Source organism: Entamoeba histolytica, genomic scaffold, assembly GCF_000208925.1.
Source record: "Entamoeba histolytica HM-1:IMSS scf_1104750517063 genomic scaffold, whole genome shotgun sequence".
Classification (NCBI taxonomy): Eukaryota; Evosea; order Mastigamoebida; family Endamoebidae; genus Entamoeba; species Entamoeba histolytica.
In genome coordinates this window covers 9,570-24,789 of record NW_001914864.1, presented here as the reverse complement: position 1 = coordinate 24,789, position 15,220 = coordinate 9,570, and the positions used below count along the sequence as shown (strand labels likewise).

General features: G+C 27.0%; 11 protein-coding genes across 11 annotated transcripts in view, besides 2 other annotated features; 8 read left to right on the top strand and 3 right to left on the bottom strand.

Moving 5' to 3' along the window:
• Window positions 1-215: part of a repeat region that runs on past the window's edge.
• An 88-nt stretch (window positions 216-303) lies between these two features.
• Window positions 304-627: a repeat region.
• Window positions 628-764: 137 nt separating this feature from the next.
• Window positions 765-2,045, bottom strand: EHI_050350 (uncharacterized protein; the record flags this gene model as incomplete). The annotated part of the gene is made up of 1 exon (XM_651466.1): window positions 765-2,045. The coding sequence occupies one exon, from the start codon at window positions 2,043-2,045 to the stop codon at window positions 765-767; it is 1,281 nt and encodes a 426-aa protein (XP_656558.1).
• Window positions 2,046-2,405: 360 nt separating this feature from the next.
• On the bottom strand, window positions 2,406-3,437 carry EHI_050340 (uncharacterized protein; the record flags this gene model as incomplete). Its single annotated transcript, XM_643497.1, has 1 exon — window positions 2,406-3,437. One exon carries the CDS (start codon window positions 3,435-3,437, stop codon window positions 2,406-2,408), a length of 1,032 nt encoding a protein of 343 aa, XP_648589.1.
• An 821-nt stretch (window positions 3,438-4,258) lies between these two features.
• Window positions 4,259-5,722, top strand: EHI_050330 (malic enzyme, putative; the record flags this gene model as incomplete). The annotated part of the gene is made up of 1 exon (XM_001913371.1): window positions 4,259-5,722. One exon carries the CDS (start codon window positions 4,259-4,261, stop codon window positions 5,720-5,722), a length of 1,464 nt encoding a protein of 487 aa, XP_001913406.1.
• A 157-nt stretch (window positions 5,723-5,879) lies between these two features.
• On the top strand, window positions 5,880-6,419 carry EHI_050320 (uncharacterized protein; the record flags this gene model as incomplete). Its single annotated transcript, XM_643499.1, has 1 exon — window positions 5,880-6,419. The coding sequence occupies one exon, from the start codon at window positions 5,880-5,882 to the stop codon at window positions 6,417-6,419; it is 540 nt and encodes a 179-aa protein (XP_648591.1).
• A 339-nt stretch (window positions 6,420-6,758) lies between these two features.
• EHI_050310 (uncharacterized protein) lies at window positions 6,759-7,440 on the top strand (the record flags this gene model as incomplete). Its single annotated transcript, XM_001913370.1, has 1 exon — window positions 6,759-7,440. The coding sequence occupies one exon, from the start codon at window positions 6,759-6,761 to the stop codon at window positions 7,425-7,427; it is 669 nt and encodes a 222-aa protein (XP_001913405.1). The 3' UTR covers window positions 7,428-7,440.
• A 320-nt stretch (window positions 7,441-7,760) lies between these two features.
• Window positions 7,761-8,573, top strand: EHI_050300 (hydrolase TatD family protein; the record flags this gene model as incomplete). Its single annotated transcript, XM_643500.1, has 1 exon — window positions 7,761-8,573. One exon carries the CDS (start codon window positions 7,761-7,763, stop codon window positions 8,571-8,573), a length of 813 nt encoding a protein of 270 aa, XP_648592.1.
• A 107-nt stretch (window positions 8,574-8,680) lies between these two features.
• EHI_050290 (SGS domain protein) lies at window positions 8,681-9,151 on the top strand (the record flags this gene model as incomplete). Its single annotated transcript, XM_643501.1, has 1 exon — window positions 8,681-9,151. One exon carries the CDS (start codon window positions 8,681-8,683, stop codon window positions 9,149-9,151), a length of 471 nt encoding a protein of 156 aa, XP_648593.1.
• A 66-nt stretch (window positions 9,152-9,217) lies between these two features.
• EHI_050280 (40S ribosomal protein S3a, putative) lies at window positions 9,218-10,010 on the bottom strand. Its single transcript, XM_643502.2, has one exon. The coding sequence runs from the start codon at window positions 10,006-10,008 to the stop codon at window positions 9,238-9,240; it is 771 nt and encodes a 256-aa protein (XP_648594.1). The 5' UTR covers window positions 10,009-10,010; the 3' UTR covers window positions 9,218-9,237.
• Window positions 10,011-10,732: 722 nt separating this feature from the next.
• Window positions 10,733-11,771, top strand: EHI_050270 (UDP-N-acetylglucosamine transporter, putative; the record flags this gene model as incomplete). Its single annotated transcript, XM_643503.2, has 1 exon — window positions 10,733-11,771. The coding sequence occupies one exon, from the start codon at window positions 10,733-10,735 to the stop codon at window positions 11,687-11,689; it is 957 nt and encodes a 318-aa protein (XP_648595.1). The 3' UTR covers window positions 11,690-11,771.
• Window positions 11,772-11,911: 140 nt separating this feature from the next.
• Window positions 11,912-14,044, top strand: EHI_050260 (uncharacterized protein; the record flags this gene model as incomplete). The annotated part of the gene is made up of 1 exon (XM_643504.1): window positions 11,912-14,044. One exon carries the CDS (start codon window positions 11,912-11,914, stop codon window positions 14,042-14,044), a length of 2,133 nt encoding a protein of 710 aa, XP_648596.1.
• A 119-nt stretch (window positions 14,045-14,163) lies between these two features.
• EHI_050150 (HEAT repeat domain containing protein) overlaps window positions 14,164-15,220 on the top strand; it is a gene marked incomplete at both ends in the record, with an annotated part of 2,052 nt that continues 995 nt past the window's right edge. Inside the window, one exon of the mRNA XM_643505.2 lies at window positions 14,164-15,220. This exon is cut by the window's right edge and continues 995 nt beyond it. Coding sequence (XP_648597.2) covers window positions 14,164-15,220 — 1,057 coding nt within the window.

Below are 15,220 nucleotides of genomic sequence, written 5' to 3'. Positions count from 1 at the left end.
TTCCACAATCATACAAACAATAATTATCAAAAATATGAAAGACTTAATGTTTTACACATTCAATTCTGACAGCACATTAGAAGAAGAACAATCTAATGCGAGTATGTTAGAAATGAACTCTATTACACCAATAGAGCATATTGAAGAAACTGAAATAATCACTTCTCAATAATCATAAAATCAAATAATGGATATATCTAATAATTGGTATTTTTATTATTATTTCTTTTGTTTTCTTTGTTATTTATTATTTTTGCACTTTTAAATCTTCTGTTTCTTTGTTCATTTTTAATTTCTGCTTCATTTCTTTAATTTCTTCTTTGATTCTTTCATTTATCTTATTCTTTTTTATTGAATATACTTCTTGAAGAATATCATACCATCTTTTTCTTTTATTTTCTTACCTTTTAAGTATTTCTGAATATTCTCCTTTTTCTATTTCACTTCTTATTCTTTTTATTCTTCTTTGTATATCATTTATATTTGTTATTTGTATAATCTTTATTATTATTGTATTTACCTTGTTTTTATTTGTATTATCCTCTTTCTAATCCCTTTTTCCTTGACATTTCAATTACCTTTATTATTGGTATGCCATTTGTTGTTATTGAAATTCATTCTATTATATGACTTTGGACTTCTTTGTCTTGTTTAATTTTCTTTACAATACACATTGTTATTACTCAATAACCATGAAATAACTTATGTTGTTTATCCTGAATTGGAAAAGTGCCTTAATAAAATAAGAATAAATAAAAAATAATTTAGTCAAAAGAAGAGAATTTTGGTTTTTTTTCTTCAGTGTGTTGTTCATCAGAATGAAATGAATTAATAGAGTCATCATCTTCAGTGATAATTTCTTCATTTAACTTTTTTAATTCGGTTTGGATTCTTCCTTTTTCAAGAGTTCTTCTTTCAAATATATTTAATTCTCTTCGTAAGTCATTAATACTTTTACATGAAATAATTATACTTTGATTCATACCTTGTTTAATCATTCTAGATATAACCATTTGTTCTGGAGTAAACTTTTGTTCAATTTCATGTGGAATTGTTAGGTATTTTTGAAGTATTTTATTAATTTCTTCAATTTGTTCAGTTCGTTTTTTTGCAAGTTCTTTCATTTTTGTTTGTTTTGGATGTTCCATTAATGGAAAACAAGTAATACTTTCAAGAAATGGAACACATGTTTCAATAATGTATGTTAAATATCTAGGTAAATTAGTTATTCCAATATTTTCACTTCCACTCATCTTATGACTAATTTTTACTAATTGCTCTGTTATTTCTCTAATTCTTTGTTCAATTGTACTATTTTTTACTTGACATTTATTTGCTAATCGTTGTCTATCTATTCTAATATGGTAACTTTCACATACAATAGCATATATTCCTCCTACTACTGACATTACTTTTCTTCCTGCTTGACTTTCACTTTCTTCAATAAGTCCTTGACATATATTCATTATATCTATGATTTCTTCTTTTTCTTTTTTACTAACATTTGCTGGTGTTACTTCATTAACAATATAATAAATACAATAACTACTATCCATCGTTAAATCAACTTCTTTCATTTCTTCATCTTTCTCTTTAATTTCTCTTGCTATTTTAAGTATTTCTCTTGCTGGCGTTCTAACTGCTTTAGCAACTTCAATAAATGTTATTTGTCCTTTAGTATTTCCTATTTCTTTTTTGTCTGAATATTCTCTACTTAATAAATAAACTACCGCTGCTACAATAATTTCTCCTTTTCTTCCTCCATGAAGTAATCCAATTTCTTCAAGTCTTCTTAAATATCCTAAAACATCATTCTTATTAATTTCACTTTTAGTTCTTTCAATTACTTGTTCAACACATCTCTCTAATTTTTTTACTTTTCTTTCTTCTTTACTCATTATTTCTTGTTGTCCATTAAACACTCTTCCTTCTGTACTAATAATATCATTAACATATGTTTCTTGTTCATATAGTACTAATCCACAATTTGTACATATTCCTTCATTATCAATTATTCCTTGACATTCTGGACAATACTTACTCATATTTTCTTTTTATGCTTTTTATTCTTTTTTTTTAAGTTTTTATGATATATTAGTCTTTATGAAACTCCAACCTGAATCTTTATTTTATTAATCAATTCATTCTTCTGTTTTTCCTTCTTCTTTTTGTTCAATTCCATTATAATCTATCTCAAGGTCTTCTAGCATAGTAACAATTAATGCAAGTTTCTTTTTCTTTTCTATCAACTCTTTTTTTAATCTATCTCTTTCTTTGATTAAATCTTCACCTTTGTTTGTTTCTTCTTCCATATCAATATCTTTTTTTTTTTAAGTTCTTAATTTCTTTATCTCTTCTTCTTCTTTTATGGAAAAATTAAAAAGATAATTAAATTATTGTTAATTTTATTCATATTTTTGTATTAATGTTTGTTCTTTCATTCCTTCAACCCATTCTTTACTTGTACTTGTTGCTCTTACAATTTTATTTACCAACATAAATTTAAGTAATTTGTTCATGTCTAATTCACTTTCTTTGTTCATTTCTTTATATTCTTTCCATGTAACTTTACCTTCAATACCAACTACAAGTCGAAATATATCCATACGACTTCTTTTAATTATTGAATACTTTTTGCAATATTCAATACACGTTTGAAGCATTCTTTCATTTTCATATAATTCTAATATTTTCTTTGTACATTCATATCTTTTCTTATCTTCAATTTTAGGTATCATAACTACATATCCTCCATACACAAGTTGTTTTAATCCTTCTGATACTATTTCATAACATGAATGACTTGCTTCAATAATTTCTCTTCCTGTTCTTTCCCCATTAATATATGGTAAAATTTCATTTATTCCAATATCCTCTTCTCCAGCTCCTAATTCATTGACTTTAACTGGAACTTCATCTATTCTTATTTCTTCTATTGGATTAGATGGATCAATTGCTAGTCTCACTCTCATTTGTATGTTATTTCCAAATTCAACGTTACAAAATCCATATGTATTTAAACAATTCCTTAAATACTTAATAATTTCTCCTAACCCTTTACGTTTCTCTTCCTTTATTATATAGTCTTCATTAATTTCTAATATTCTCAATTCTTTATTTATTTGTTTAATAATCGCTTCATAACAACTTATTGCTCCATCCGTTGTTCCTTCATCAAATACAAAACATAAATTGAATAGTAATGCATTTCTCCCATATTTCCCATGCTTTATCATCGTGGGATATCCAACATACGTTTTTCTTTCTGACGTAATTTTAACTAATCGATTGCAAAATCCTTCTTTTGGAATAACAAAATCTGATATTGAACTAAATACCTCCGCCTCGATTGCTTTTTCTGGGTCTTGATACACTACCATTGGCCCATTTGTATTGTCAAATAAACAAAAGAAAATACTTGACACTTTCGTTCCCATTCCTTGTGTTTCTTCTTTTTTAGTTTCTTATTTTATTATCCATCTTTTCTTCTCTCTTTTCTTTCTTTATTCTCTTTATTCTCTTTATTCTCTTTATTCTCTTTGTCTTCATTGAAATTCTCTTGTCACTTCTCTTTGTGTTGTGTTCTTTTGAATAACCTTTATTGGTGTTACTGACTATTATTTTTCTTATCATTTGTATTATGTCTTTACAAGGATTTCTTTTTCTTTATTATGTAGTGTGTTTTTTATATAACAAATAAAACACTGTTTACAATAACCATGTTCCAATGACTACCCAAAAGAGAGTGAGAAAGTAGGTTTAGTAGCAACAGGAAATTAAGCAATGAGATGACTCAATAACCCAACGCATAGAAAGAAATTCATAATACACAGTAGATTAGAGTTGAAGTAATGAATGGATAAGAATGGATAAGAAGATGAACGAGAACAACGAGGTAGCTAAGAAGGGGAGAAATGGAGAGAGACAAAGAAGGGATGATGGAGAAGCACAACGAAAAGAAAAAGGATAGGAGAGAAGAAAGAGGACGAAAGAGTAGAAATTCAACAGAAATACAAAGAATTGGAGAGGGAGTGGAAGTTCAGTTGAAAAGAAAGGAGAAATAGAAAGCGAAAGAAAAAAAAAAGACATAGAAAGAAAAAGGAAGAGATAAAGAAGAAGAAAAAGAGAGAAAAAGTTGAAAAAGAGAAGAAAAAACATTGAAAAAGAGGAAATAGAAGAAGAGAAAAAGAAAAAGAAGGATGTGGCACCACGGGGCAAAGGACATAAAAATAAGAGAACAACTAAAAAAGATATAAACATGGCACAATTAAAAGCAGATCTTTCTAATTTGGAAGAATGCCTTCCAACTACACTTTCACAAGAACAAAGAGCAGTTGCTAAAACACAATTCTACAAAGAATTAGCAGAGAAAGTACATAAATTTTATAAAGGAAAGATTCAAATTATGCCAAAATGTACACTTGCAGGATTTAATTGGTTTAATGCATATTATACACCAGGAGTATCAAGAATCTCAACAAATATTAGAGATAACAATGATTCATCATTATTCTATTCATTAAGAGGAAACTTTGTAGGAGTAGTTTCAGATTCCACAAGAGTTCTTGGAGATGGAGATGTTACACCACCTGGAGGACTTGGAGTTATGGAAGGAAAAGCATTATTAATGAAATATTTAGGAGGAATTGATGCAGTCCCAATTTGTATTGATTCCAAGAATAAAGAAGGAAAGAATGATCCAGATGCTGTTATTGAATTTGTCCAAAGAATTCAACATACATTTGGAGCTATTAATTTAGAAGATATTTCACAACCAAATTGTTATAAGATTCTTGATGTTCTTAGAGAAAGTTGTGATATTCCAGTATGGCATGATGATCAACAAGGAACTGCATCAGTTACACTTGCAGGATTATTGAATGCATTAAAATTAGTAAAGAAAGATATTCATGAATGCCGAATGGTATTTATTGGAGCAGGATCATCAAATACTACATGCCTTAGACTTATTGTTACAGCAGGAGCTGATCCAAAGAAAATTGTTATGTTTGATAGTAAAGGATCACTTCATAATGGAAGAGAAGATATTAAGAAAGATACAAGATTCTATAGAAAATGGGAAATTTGTGAAACTACTAATCCAAGTAAATTTGGTAGTATTGCAGAGGCATGTGTTGGAGCTGATGTTTTAATTTCACTTTCAACACCAGGTCCAGGAGTAGTTAAAGCTGAATGGATTAAGTCTATGGGAGAAAAACCAATTGTATTCTGTTGTGCTAATCCAGTTCCAGAAATCTATCCATATGAAGCAAAAGAAGCTGGAGCATATATTGTAGCAACAGGAAGAGGAGATTTCCCTAACCAAGTTAATAATTCAGTTGGATTCCCAGGTATTCTTAAAGGAGCATTAATTGTTAGAGCAAGAAAGATTACAGATAATATGGCAATTGCAGCCTCAAGAGCACTTGCTGAATTTGCTGAGAAGAGAGGTATTAATCCAGACAATATTATTGGTACTATGGATGAACCAGGTATTTTCCCAAAGGAAGCAGCTGATGTTGCTATGCAAGCTATTAAAGACGGAGTTGCACGTGTTACTGATCTTACTTGGCAACAAGTCTATGATATTGCTGAACATGATATTAAGGAAGCAAGAGAATCAGCACAACTCTTACAAGATTCAAAACACATTGTTGACTTCCCACAAGAAACTCTTAATGAGTGTCTTGCTTATGCTATTAACAAAGTCACTGGAAAATGAATCAATTAACAAATTAAGAAGATTTTAAAGGTTTTTTTTTGTATTTTTTGATATATTTTACATAATAATAAAGTATTTGGAAAAAAGAATTTTGTATTTATCTTTGTTGTAATTTTTCTTTCTTTAGAACTTGTAATTTTATTCTTCTCTTTCATTTATGGAACTTCCTTCTTCTCTTCTTCTCCAAGAAATAACCTCCCAATCTCCTGAAAATGATCAAGTTTTCAGACTTACACAACGTGTATCTCAACTAGAAGAAAGAGTCTTTTTATTAGAAAAAAGACTACAACAGACATTGACTTATCTCATTTCTTCTCACACAAACATACAACAATCCCCTTCTCTACCTCAACCTCTTTTTGAAGAGAAGAAAAAGTCACTTGAACATGAGTTACAAACAATTCTCATTGAAAACCAAAATCTAAGACATCAATACTCACAACTTATTTCATCAAATCAAATTCAACCTCTTTCTTCCTTAGTTAGCTCACAGAATAGTACTAATTCAATTGATAACATTTCTATCATTATCAATGACATTTCTAATAATACATTATCACCAACGGTAGTTCAACAAATCCAACAATTAGATTCTCAACTTTCTTGTACATCTAACTCAAGTAATAATACAAATCTGTCGAATACTTTTCTCAATGATTCATCCAAAACTATTCAAAATTATATTATTACAAATTAGTCCTTTTTCACATTAATCTTCATTAAATATAATTTCTTAATTGTTAAAACAAAATTGATTTTTTTTTATTATTGTTGTTCATCATATTCATTTTAACTCTATGATAATACTTCGTTAATTGCTTTTCTTTAACTTTCATTTTATTCATACCAATCTGTTTATTTTTATTGTCATAACATTTCTATTGTATTTCATTTCTTAATGTAATTAGAAAATAGAGAATATTAACTGTTTTAATATCATCTTTTTGTTTTCAATAAAAAACCATAAAATATATTATAATTATAATTATTGAATATGTTAATACTAAATTTTAATCTATGAAATAACTATATAACAATGAGCAATGAAGAGTATAAATTAGATGGCTCTACTTTTCTCAAAATGGTTCTTGTAATTGACCCATCTTTTTCAAAGTTTATGGAAGGAAATTATGAAAGAATAATGAGATGTAATTCATCAATTGACCATATGGTTACACTCAGTACTGCTTTTTCTCAATTCTACAGAAATGTTTCTATTCCTTATGAAGACAGATTTCAACTTTATAAACATGTTACTCTTCTTAAAACTAATCCTCAAGCACAACTTATGTTTCAACAACTCGATGAAAAAACTCAAAAATTTCTGTGTATGTTTTTTGGTGAAATTAAACAAATCCAAAACTCAATAAAACTCAATGGCTATAATCGCTTTAGTGATGAAAATCTTCGGAAAGAATTTGACAGATATCTTCTTTCCCATTCTCCTGACTCAATCAAAGATTACGATATCAATAAATTAATTGACCCTTTCTTTCTTGACCAACACCAATCATTAGTATCAAAGAAATCAGATCTTCTTACTAAATTCCAATCCGCATCTCCAAAACAACTCTACAACATCCTTATTTTACTCAAAGATAGCAAAATCACATCATCCGATGAAAATGATTTTGAAATAGACTTTAATACATTAACTAATTCAGAATGTGATCAAATTTTAAAAGTATTAACATCCTCTAATTGAATTTTGTACTTTAAGTTATTTACTCTTTTCTTTTTACCAACTCATTTCTTCTTTATCTTTTATCTTGTCTCAAATAACTACTCTCTTCTTATTCTTACTTCATTCATCCTATCATTACTCCTCTTTTCTTTTTAGTATTCATCTATTATCTCTCTTAAAATCATCTCTGACATTTAAAAGAATGTATTAGTATTAAAGTTTGCTTAAGAAAATAATACGTTATAAAAGATAATCTTTTTAAATATCCGAATAAACAGATGTAATGTTTTTCTTAATATAAACGTTTTTATAAAATAACAAGGGTTTTTTTAAAAACTGAAATAGTTATAATAAATGGAGTATTATGACACTCATTGCAACGTTCCTTGTATTCTTGAAAAGTACAAAAAAACTAGTTATGAAGAGTATTTAAAGATAGTTGAAGAGACTTATTGTAAATTAGATAAAAAACCAATATTTAAAGGTTGTGTTTGTGTTGCAAGTGATAAAGAAAGTCACCAACCAACAAAAGAATTAGAAGAACATGTTTATAGTGTATATGGAATTCATCCATTGTATTGTAATTCAGTAGATGAAAGTGTTTATGATGAAATTAGTTTATTAATTCAATCAAAGAAGTGTGTTGCTCTTGGTGAGACTGGACTAGATTATCATGAATTTCCTGGAATGAACTATGCAAATAAAGATCAACAATTAAATGCCTTTAAAAAACAATTAAGTATTGCTAAGCAATTTAATAAACCACTTGTATTACATACACGAGAAGCAGATGAAGATACTAAACAAGTCATGAAAGAGTTAATTGACCCAATGACTTTTATTGATGTTCACTGTTATACAGGAACAATAGAACTTGCTAAATGGATAATACAAGAATTTCCAAATGCATTTATTGGTATTGCTGGTGTTATTACATTTAAAAATGGTCAAAGTATTAGAGACTTAGTAAAAGTTATTCCATTAGAAAGGATATTAGTTGAAACTGATGGACCTTTTATGGCACCAGTACCATTTAGAGGAAAGCCATGTCATTCAGGAATGATTCCATGGATAATTAAAGAAATTGCTCGAGTGAAAGAAGTTGACGAAGAAGTTGTTTATAAACAAACAACTCAAAACGCTCAAAGGATGTTTTCAATAGAATAATTCAGTTCTTGTTAAGAATTTTGAAGAATGGTTGACCACGTTGAGCTGACATCAATATGATGTGTCACTACCTTTTTAAACTTTCAATTATTTAACTAAAGTACATCATGCAAACACACTCATTTAATGAAATAGCTTGGGAAGACAGAACATCCTCAGTTAAAATTATGCTGTTTCTTAATGAAATAGGTAATTTTGATAAAAGTAAGATTAAAGTAACTTTTAATACAGACACAGTAGATGTATTTGTAGAACAGTTTAAAGGGGTTAATTATCATTTTGAACGAAAGACATTTGCTGCAATTATTCCAGGTCAATCAAGGTATACATTATCTTCAAATAGAATAAATCTAATTCTTCAAAAGGAGAAAAATGAACCATGGTCTTCATTTGAAAAAGCTAAAGATATAAAAATGCCTAAAATGAATAATAAAGATCCACAAGCTGGTTTAATGGATATGATGAAACAAATGTATGAAGATGGTGATGATGATATGAAACGAACGATTGCAAAAGCATGGAGTGAAGCTCAAGACAAGAAATTATCAGGAAAAGATCCATTAGATGAAATGAAATAATTTAATTAGATTGATTTTTAACTTTTTTATTTTAACAAAACAACAAAAAAAAATTAAAAATTTTACTTGACAAATCAAAACCTAAATTAAGCTTCAACAACTTCTCCTTTTTCTTCAACAACTGGGGTAGCTTCAACTGGTGCACTAGTGTCTTGATGTTGGTCAAGAAGTTTAAGTGAATCAATTTTACCAGCCTTAAGAATCTTAACTTTACGAATGTAGACATTGTCCATTGAGAAGACTTTGCTACATTTAGCAACAATTTCTTTTGGAAGTTTGTTTTCTCTAAGATAATCAACAAATTGTGTAAGTTCACGTGAAGCAGCTTCTTTAGTGATAAGATTATTCATGATCTTTCTAATCTTCTTAATTTGAGCACTTTTAGCATATGAAGTTTTCTTGATTTGGTTGGATTTTCTGCTAGTGAATCCAATGCAGAAGATTCTAATTAAATGTCCGTCAGTAGTTTTAACATCAACTGATGTTTCAATAAGAGTACACCACTTCTTAACAATTGATCTTAATTTATCAGTTGTGAGTTTAAGTCCATGGAAGATCATAAGGCAATCTTTTCCATTAACATCTTCACATTTAAATTTGTAGTTGTATGCTCCAAATTTTTCATTTTCCATGAGATCAGCAAGATTTACTTCAACAACTCTTCCTTTAAGTTGTTCTGAAGCAATTCTAGTACCAGCTGTTTTATTAACGACGATTTGTCCGACGGTTCTTCTCTTGAAGTTCTTTGGTACTTTAACGTTGTACCATTCCTTCTTGGAGAATGGCTCAGCAATCTTTCTCTTGCTTCCCTTCTTAACGTTTCCTGCCTTATACTTCTTATTCTTTCCTGTTGCCATAACTTAGAGAAGATGTTTTATTTTTTTTCAGTTATCTTTAAATACATCTTCTTTTTTAAATGGTTTTTTTTTCATTTTATTCTAGTTTCTGATATAGTTCCAAGGGTTATATTTTTTCTATTCCTTTATTATAATATTTATCATGTATAGTTTAGATAAAATAATTAACAACTTCTTATTCAAATTTTGACTAAATCCCAGTTTTTTTATGTAATATTCTTCTAACTTTTTTTTATTTTATTTTAGAGACAATTTGTTATTTTTTACTATAAAATACATTAACTTTTTCTAATTTATTTTTTTTATAAATTTTACATATTTTTACTATAAAATTCCATTAATTTTATCTAAATTTTATTTCCTAAATTTTTATATTTCAAATAGTAAAAATTTTCTTTATTATAAATTTCACATCTTTCTTAGTTTTTGAATAAAAACGAGTAAATTTTATACTTTCAATATTGTTTTACCTTAGAATCAGGTTGTATTTGCCTAAAGTACATTATTTACATTATTTTAGAAATTAGAAAATATATATAAATTTTCAGCATCTGCATTATATGAAAATTAAACATAAAAGATTGATAGAAAAATAACCCACTCAATATAAACCAAAAACTAATAATTTACTTTATTTCATTTAAATAAAAAGAAGAAAGTGGAAATTGAGCAAAACGAAAGATAAAAAAGACAAATTTAATCTTATTAATTTTTAATCAAGAAAATGAACTCAAGTGTAGTCAGCTTAATTTTTCTTGTTTTATTGTGTTGTCAAACTGTTATCCAATCAATTCTAGGAAGATACTCAAGGGGTGTATTACATGAAACATACTCAATACCATCAACTATTGTATTTAATGAAATATTAAAATTTTTAATTTGTTTGGTCATGTTAAAATTTGTTCATAAAAAGGAGAATTTACTTCAGCATGTTATTTATTTAATTAAAACATCCCTTATTGCGTCAGTTCCTGGTTGTATTTATTTTATTCAAAATATGCTTCTTTATATTATCCTTCAAAACACACAAGCAGCTGTTTACACTGTTATTATTCAGTTAAAAGTATTTACTACTGCAATATTTTCAGTACTATTCCTTGGACGTAAGCTTTCAATTGCACAATGGAGAGCATTAGCTTTATTAGTTACAGGAGTAATTCTTGTTGAGATTAGTACAAACCGTTATTCAAGTGAAAAAAAGAATGAAACTGAAAACAATCTACTTGGAATTGTTTTGAGTTTAGTAATGGCATGTTGTTCTGGTTTTAGTGGTGTTTATATGGAAAAGATCTTGAAAAATAAAACAAGTGGAACTGAGCCATTAAATATTTGGGAAAGAAATATTCAGTTATGCGTTTATGGATGTGGATTTGCCCTTTTATCTACTTTCATTTTTGATGGTAAATCAATACTTGATAATGGGTTCTTTGGTGGATGGTCATATATCACTGTTTTATTAATTATTATTCAAGGAGTTGGAGGAATTTTTGTGGCATTAGTTATGACATATGCTGATAATATTGTTAAAGGATTTTCCATTGGATGTGCCATTGTATTAACAACCATATGTTCTATTTTTATTTTTGGAACACAAGTAGACACTACTTTTATAATTGGAGCAGCTTTTGTCATTATTTCAATTGCTAATTATAATGATAAGTACGTAAAGGCTGAAAACTAATTTTTTTCTTTAAGAAAAGAAAAAATAAAAATATTAGAAGAAAGAAATATAAAAAACTTTAATTGATTTTTTATTTTTCTTTAAAAAATATTATATTGTTTTAATATCAAAAATTAAATAAGAGAATTAATATGACGTGTGAGTTAAAGGAAAATAGTAATAGAGAAAAAAAATGAAGAAAACTTTAAAATTAAACAAAAGGAAAAAGGACCAGAAAGAAAGATGGGAAGGTCTTTAAAAACTACTAAGAAAATTATGTCATATCATGACTTAGTTGAAATGATTAAAAAGGGGGCTATTGTTTTTGAGAAAGAATTTAAAACTATTCCAACAAAAGAATCTGCTTTGAAAACGTATATAAAAAAGTTAGAAAAAGAATTAAATAGTATGTATGTTTCATTAAATTTCCAAATTAAAATTGACTCTATTGAAGACCAATTAAATATGATTGATAATATTATTCATATATGGAGTATTTTACTTAATATAATAAAAGAAGTAGACCAAATGATAATACCTCATATTTTTTATAAGTTTATTATTATGTTGGTTAATCGAAGTGAAGTACAACCACATCATCTTCTTGTAAATAATCCTTCTCTTAAAGAATCCAATAGAAATGAATTTTTAATAAGAGCAATAGACTTAAGAAAATTAACGTATGAAACGTTTTTTTGTATTGGAGATATATTAACCTCAAAACAGTTTACATTATTTGCCTCAATGAAACTTGTCTTAAAACCAAAGAAACCATCAACAGAAAGTAAAGAAGAACCAAAAGAGAAAAAGAAAAAAAAAGAAGAACCTGTATTTTCAAATGAATCAATTAAAATTAGTGTAAAGGAATACAAAGATGGAAAAATAAATATCAACGAAGATAGTTTTGAAATAGAAAATGAAGGTAAAGAAGAAGATAAAAATTTAACTCAAAAAGATATTATCGTTAATGAGATTGAAGCCAGTTTAAAAACAGTAGAAGGGAATACTGTTTCTATTAATGAAGAAAGAAGACAGTCAGTATTATCTCGAGTTTTGATTAAACCAATGGAAGATGTTGAAAATTCAAAAGATGAATCTATGACAAAAAAACAAAAACGGTTTTCATCTCAACTTGGAGAATCAATTTTTGTTGAAGATGAATTTTTTTGTGAGAACAATGTATCACCACTATTTATTCAATTCTTTCCACATTATCTTGCATTTATGTTCTTTCAAATTCCAGAATTTCGGAGTCAATTATTAAAAATAGTTAAAGGAACAAATACCAATCTTATGGCATTTTCAAAATGTATGTCAGAAGAAGAAGTAATGGAAGTTAAAAGAAAGTTTCCAAGAATTTTTGGATTTGATGAAATGGAAAGAATTATTAAATCAATTAGTAAAGAAGATATAAGTGAAAAATTTAAGAGAATAAATTTAAATTGGATTAATTTATTAAATCCAAATAGTGATATTTTTATGTCTTTCTATTTCAATTATATTAAATTTATTTATTTCACCATTAAAGGACAAGATGATTTTATTGACTATGGTGAAATTTATGGATTAGAAGAATTTATTAATTCATATGTTTGTCAGAGATTAGAATTTCCTAAAAATCATTCTATCTCTATTATGAGTGAAAATGATAAAAGAAGTTTACTTATAGACTATCCTACTGTAGTAAATTATATGATTGAACACTTATTTGATATTACTAATAGATATGATATTAGTCAATGTGATCTTGCTGTAAGTTTATTAGGAAAATGGTTTAATATATTAATTGAACATAAACGAATGAGTAATGAACAATTTGAAATTGAAGTGTTTATTGAAGGAATTAATAAAATACTTGAAACTGATCATTATCAATTAATAATTAATACATTATCTATGTTATATGATGCATCATTTTTCTTTATTGGTAAGGCACGATTATTGTTATTTAAAGATTTGTTAATTGATAAATGGTTTATGAAATTATTTAACCATTGGAATAATACTGTTAGACAAATCTTTCATCATTTTATATTGTATAAATTCTTATTTACAAGAAGGTCTCATCTTAATTGGAGTAAATTTGATAAAAATGAATCTTCTCTAATAAAAAAACAATTAAAACGTGGTGTTAAAATGGAAGATATTGATCGAATTATTTTTGATAGTCTTGAAGAGAAACTAAATGAAGTGAAAATGATTATTGATGGTGATACAACACTTCCTTATTCTTTTCTTAAACTTTATTGTCAATCTTCAATTGTTGAATACCAAAATGCTTTACGTTTGTATATTGATTGGGATAAGGCTAATCTTAAAGAAGTACCTAAAACATGTTCTCCATTTACTGAATTTGATTTGGAAACTTTGACATAATTTTAATTAATTTGATGTTTTTTGTTACTTTTGGTAATGATTTGTGTTATTAAAAAGGAAAACCTAAAAATATAACAAACAAAAACGTTGGAACTTAAAAATTTTCATTCATACAGAAGATGGAGTTTAGATCTATTCCAAAGCCTATTGCTAGTGAAGATATTGAATTGGTTAATGGAGAGAAATTTATCAATGACTTTGACTCTTTTTGTAATTTGGAAGATGCAAATAAAAGACTTCCATCAATTAGGAAAACAGGAGAAGCAGCACGATTTTTGTTTAGTCCAACCCAATGCAAAGAATTTGTTAGTAAATTAGTTAAAGAAATAGAAAAAGAAGAAACAGTTAGTATTAAAGTTATTGCTATTCAACAATTAATTTATTTTATTGAAAAGTGTCATTCAGAAAATATTAATTTATATAATGAATTATATGGATTAATGAAAGAATTAGTAAAAGATGAAACAGAAGAAATAGCATTAGCAGCAAAAGATGTAATGAAGAAATTAGGGGAATATTTAAATGAAGATAAAGAGATTGAAGAATATTTAGACCAAGTAGATTCATTAATAGGAAATGTAGATGGATTTATAAGTTCAATAGGACTTGATTTACTTAATTATTTTGCTGCTAAATCATCAAAAGAAAATGTAAAAAAATTTATTTTTAATAGATTAAAGAAAATGTCACAAAGTATTCAATTTATTATGAGAAAAGGAGCTGTCACTACATTCCCAGCAATATTATCAAATATTGAAGAAGAAGATATTCCAGAAGTACTTTCAATATTTGATGAATTATCAAAAGATTCAGTTTATTCAGTTAGAAAAACATGTGTTGTTGTATTAAACCAAATTCTTAATATATTTACAAATAATAAACCAAAAGTATTAGAATATATTATTCAATTTATTGAAGATAATTCAAGATATGTTAGATTCCAAGTAATTGTTAATTTTGGTAAGTTTATTCAATTTATTGGTAAAGATTTAATTAATCAAAAAATTATTGATTTCTTTAATAACAATTGTGGAAATGAAGCAGATTCAGAACAACAATATTATGCAGCTTATTATTTTGTTACTTTAATTCAAACTATTGGTGGTAATCAATGGAATCTTGTTGCTGACTCTTTTAGTAAATTAGCACTTAGTATACATGGAAAAATAGAAAATG

Bases quoted from the DNA above. Each gene is read 5' to 3' on its own strand.
- EHI_050280 (XM_643502.2), bottom strand. From the start codon at position 10,008: ATGGCAACAGGAAAGAATAAGAAGTATAAGGCAGGAAACGTTAAGAAG.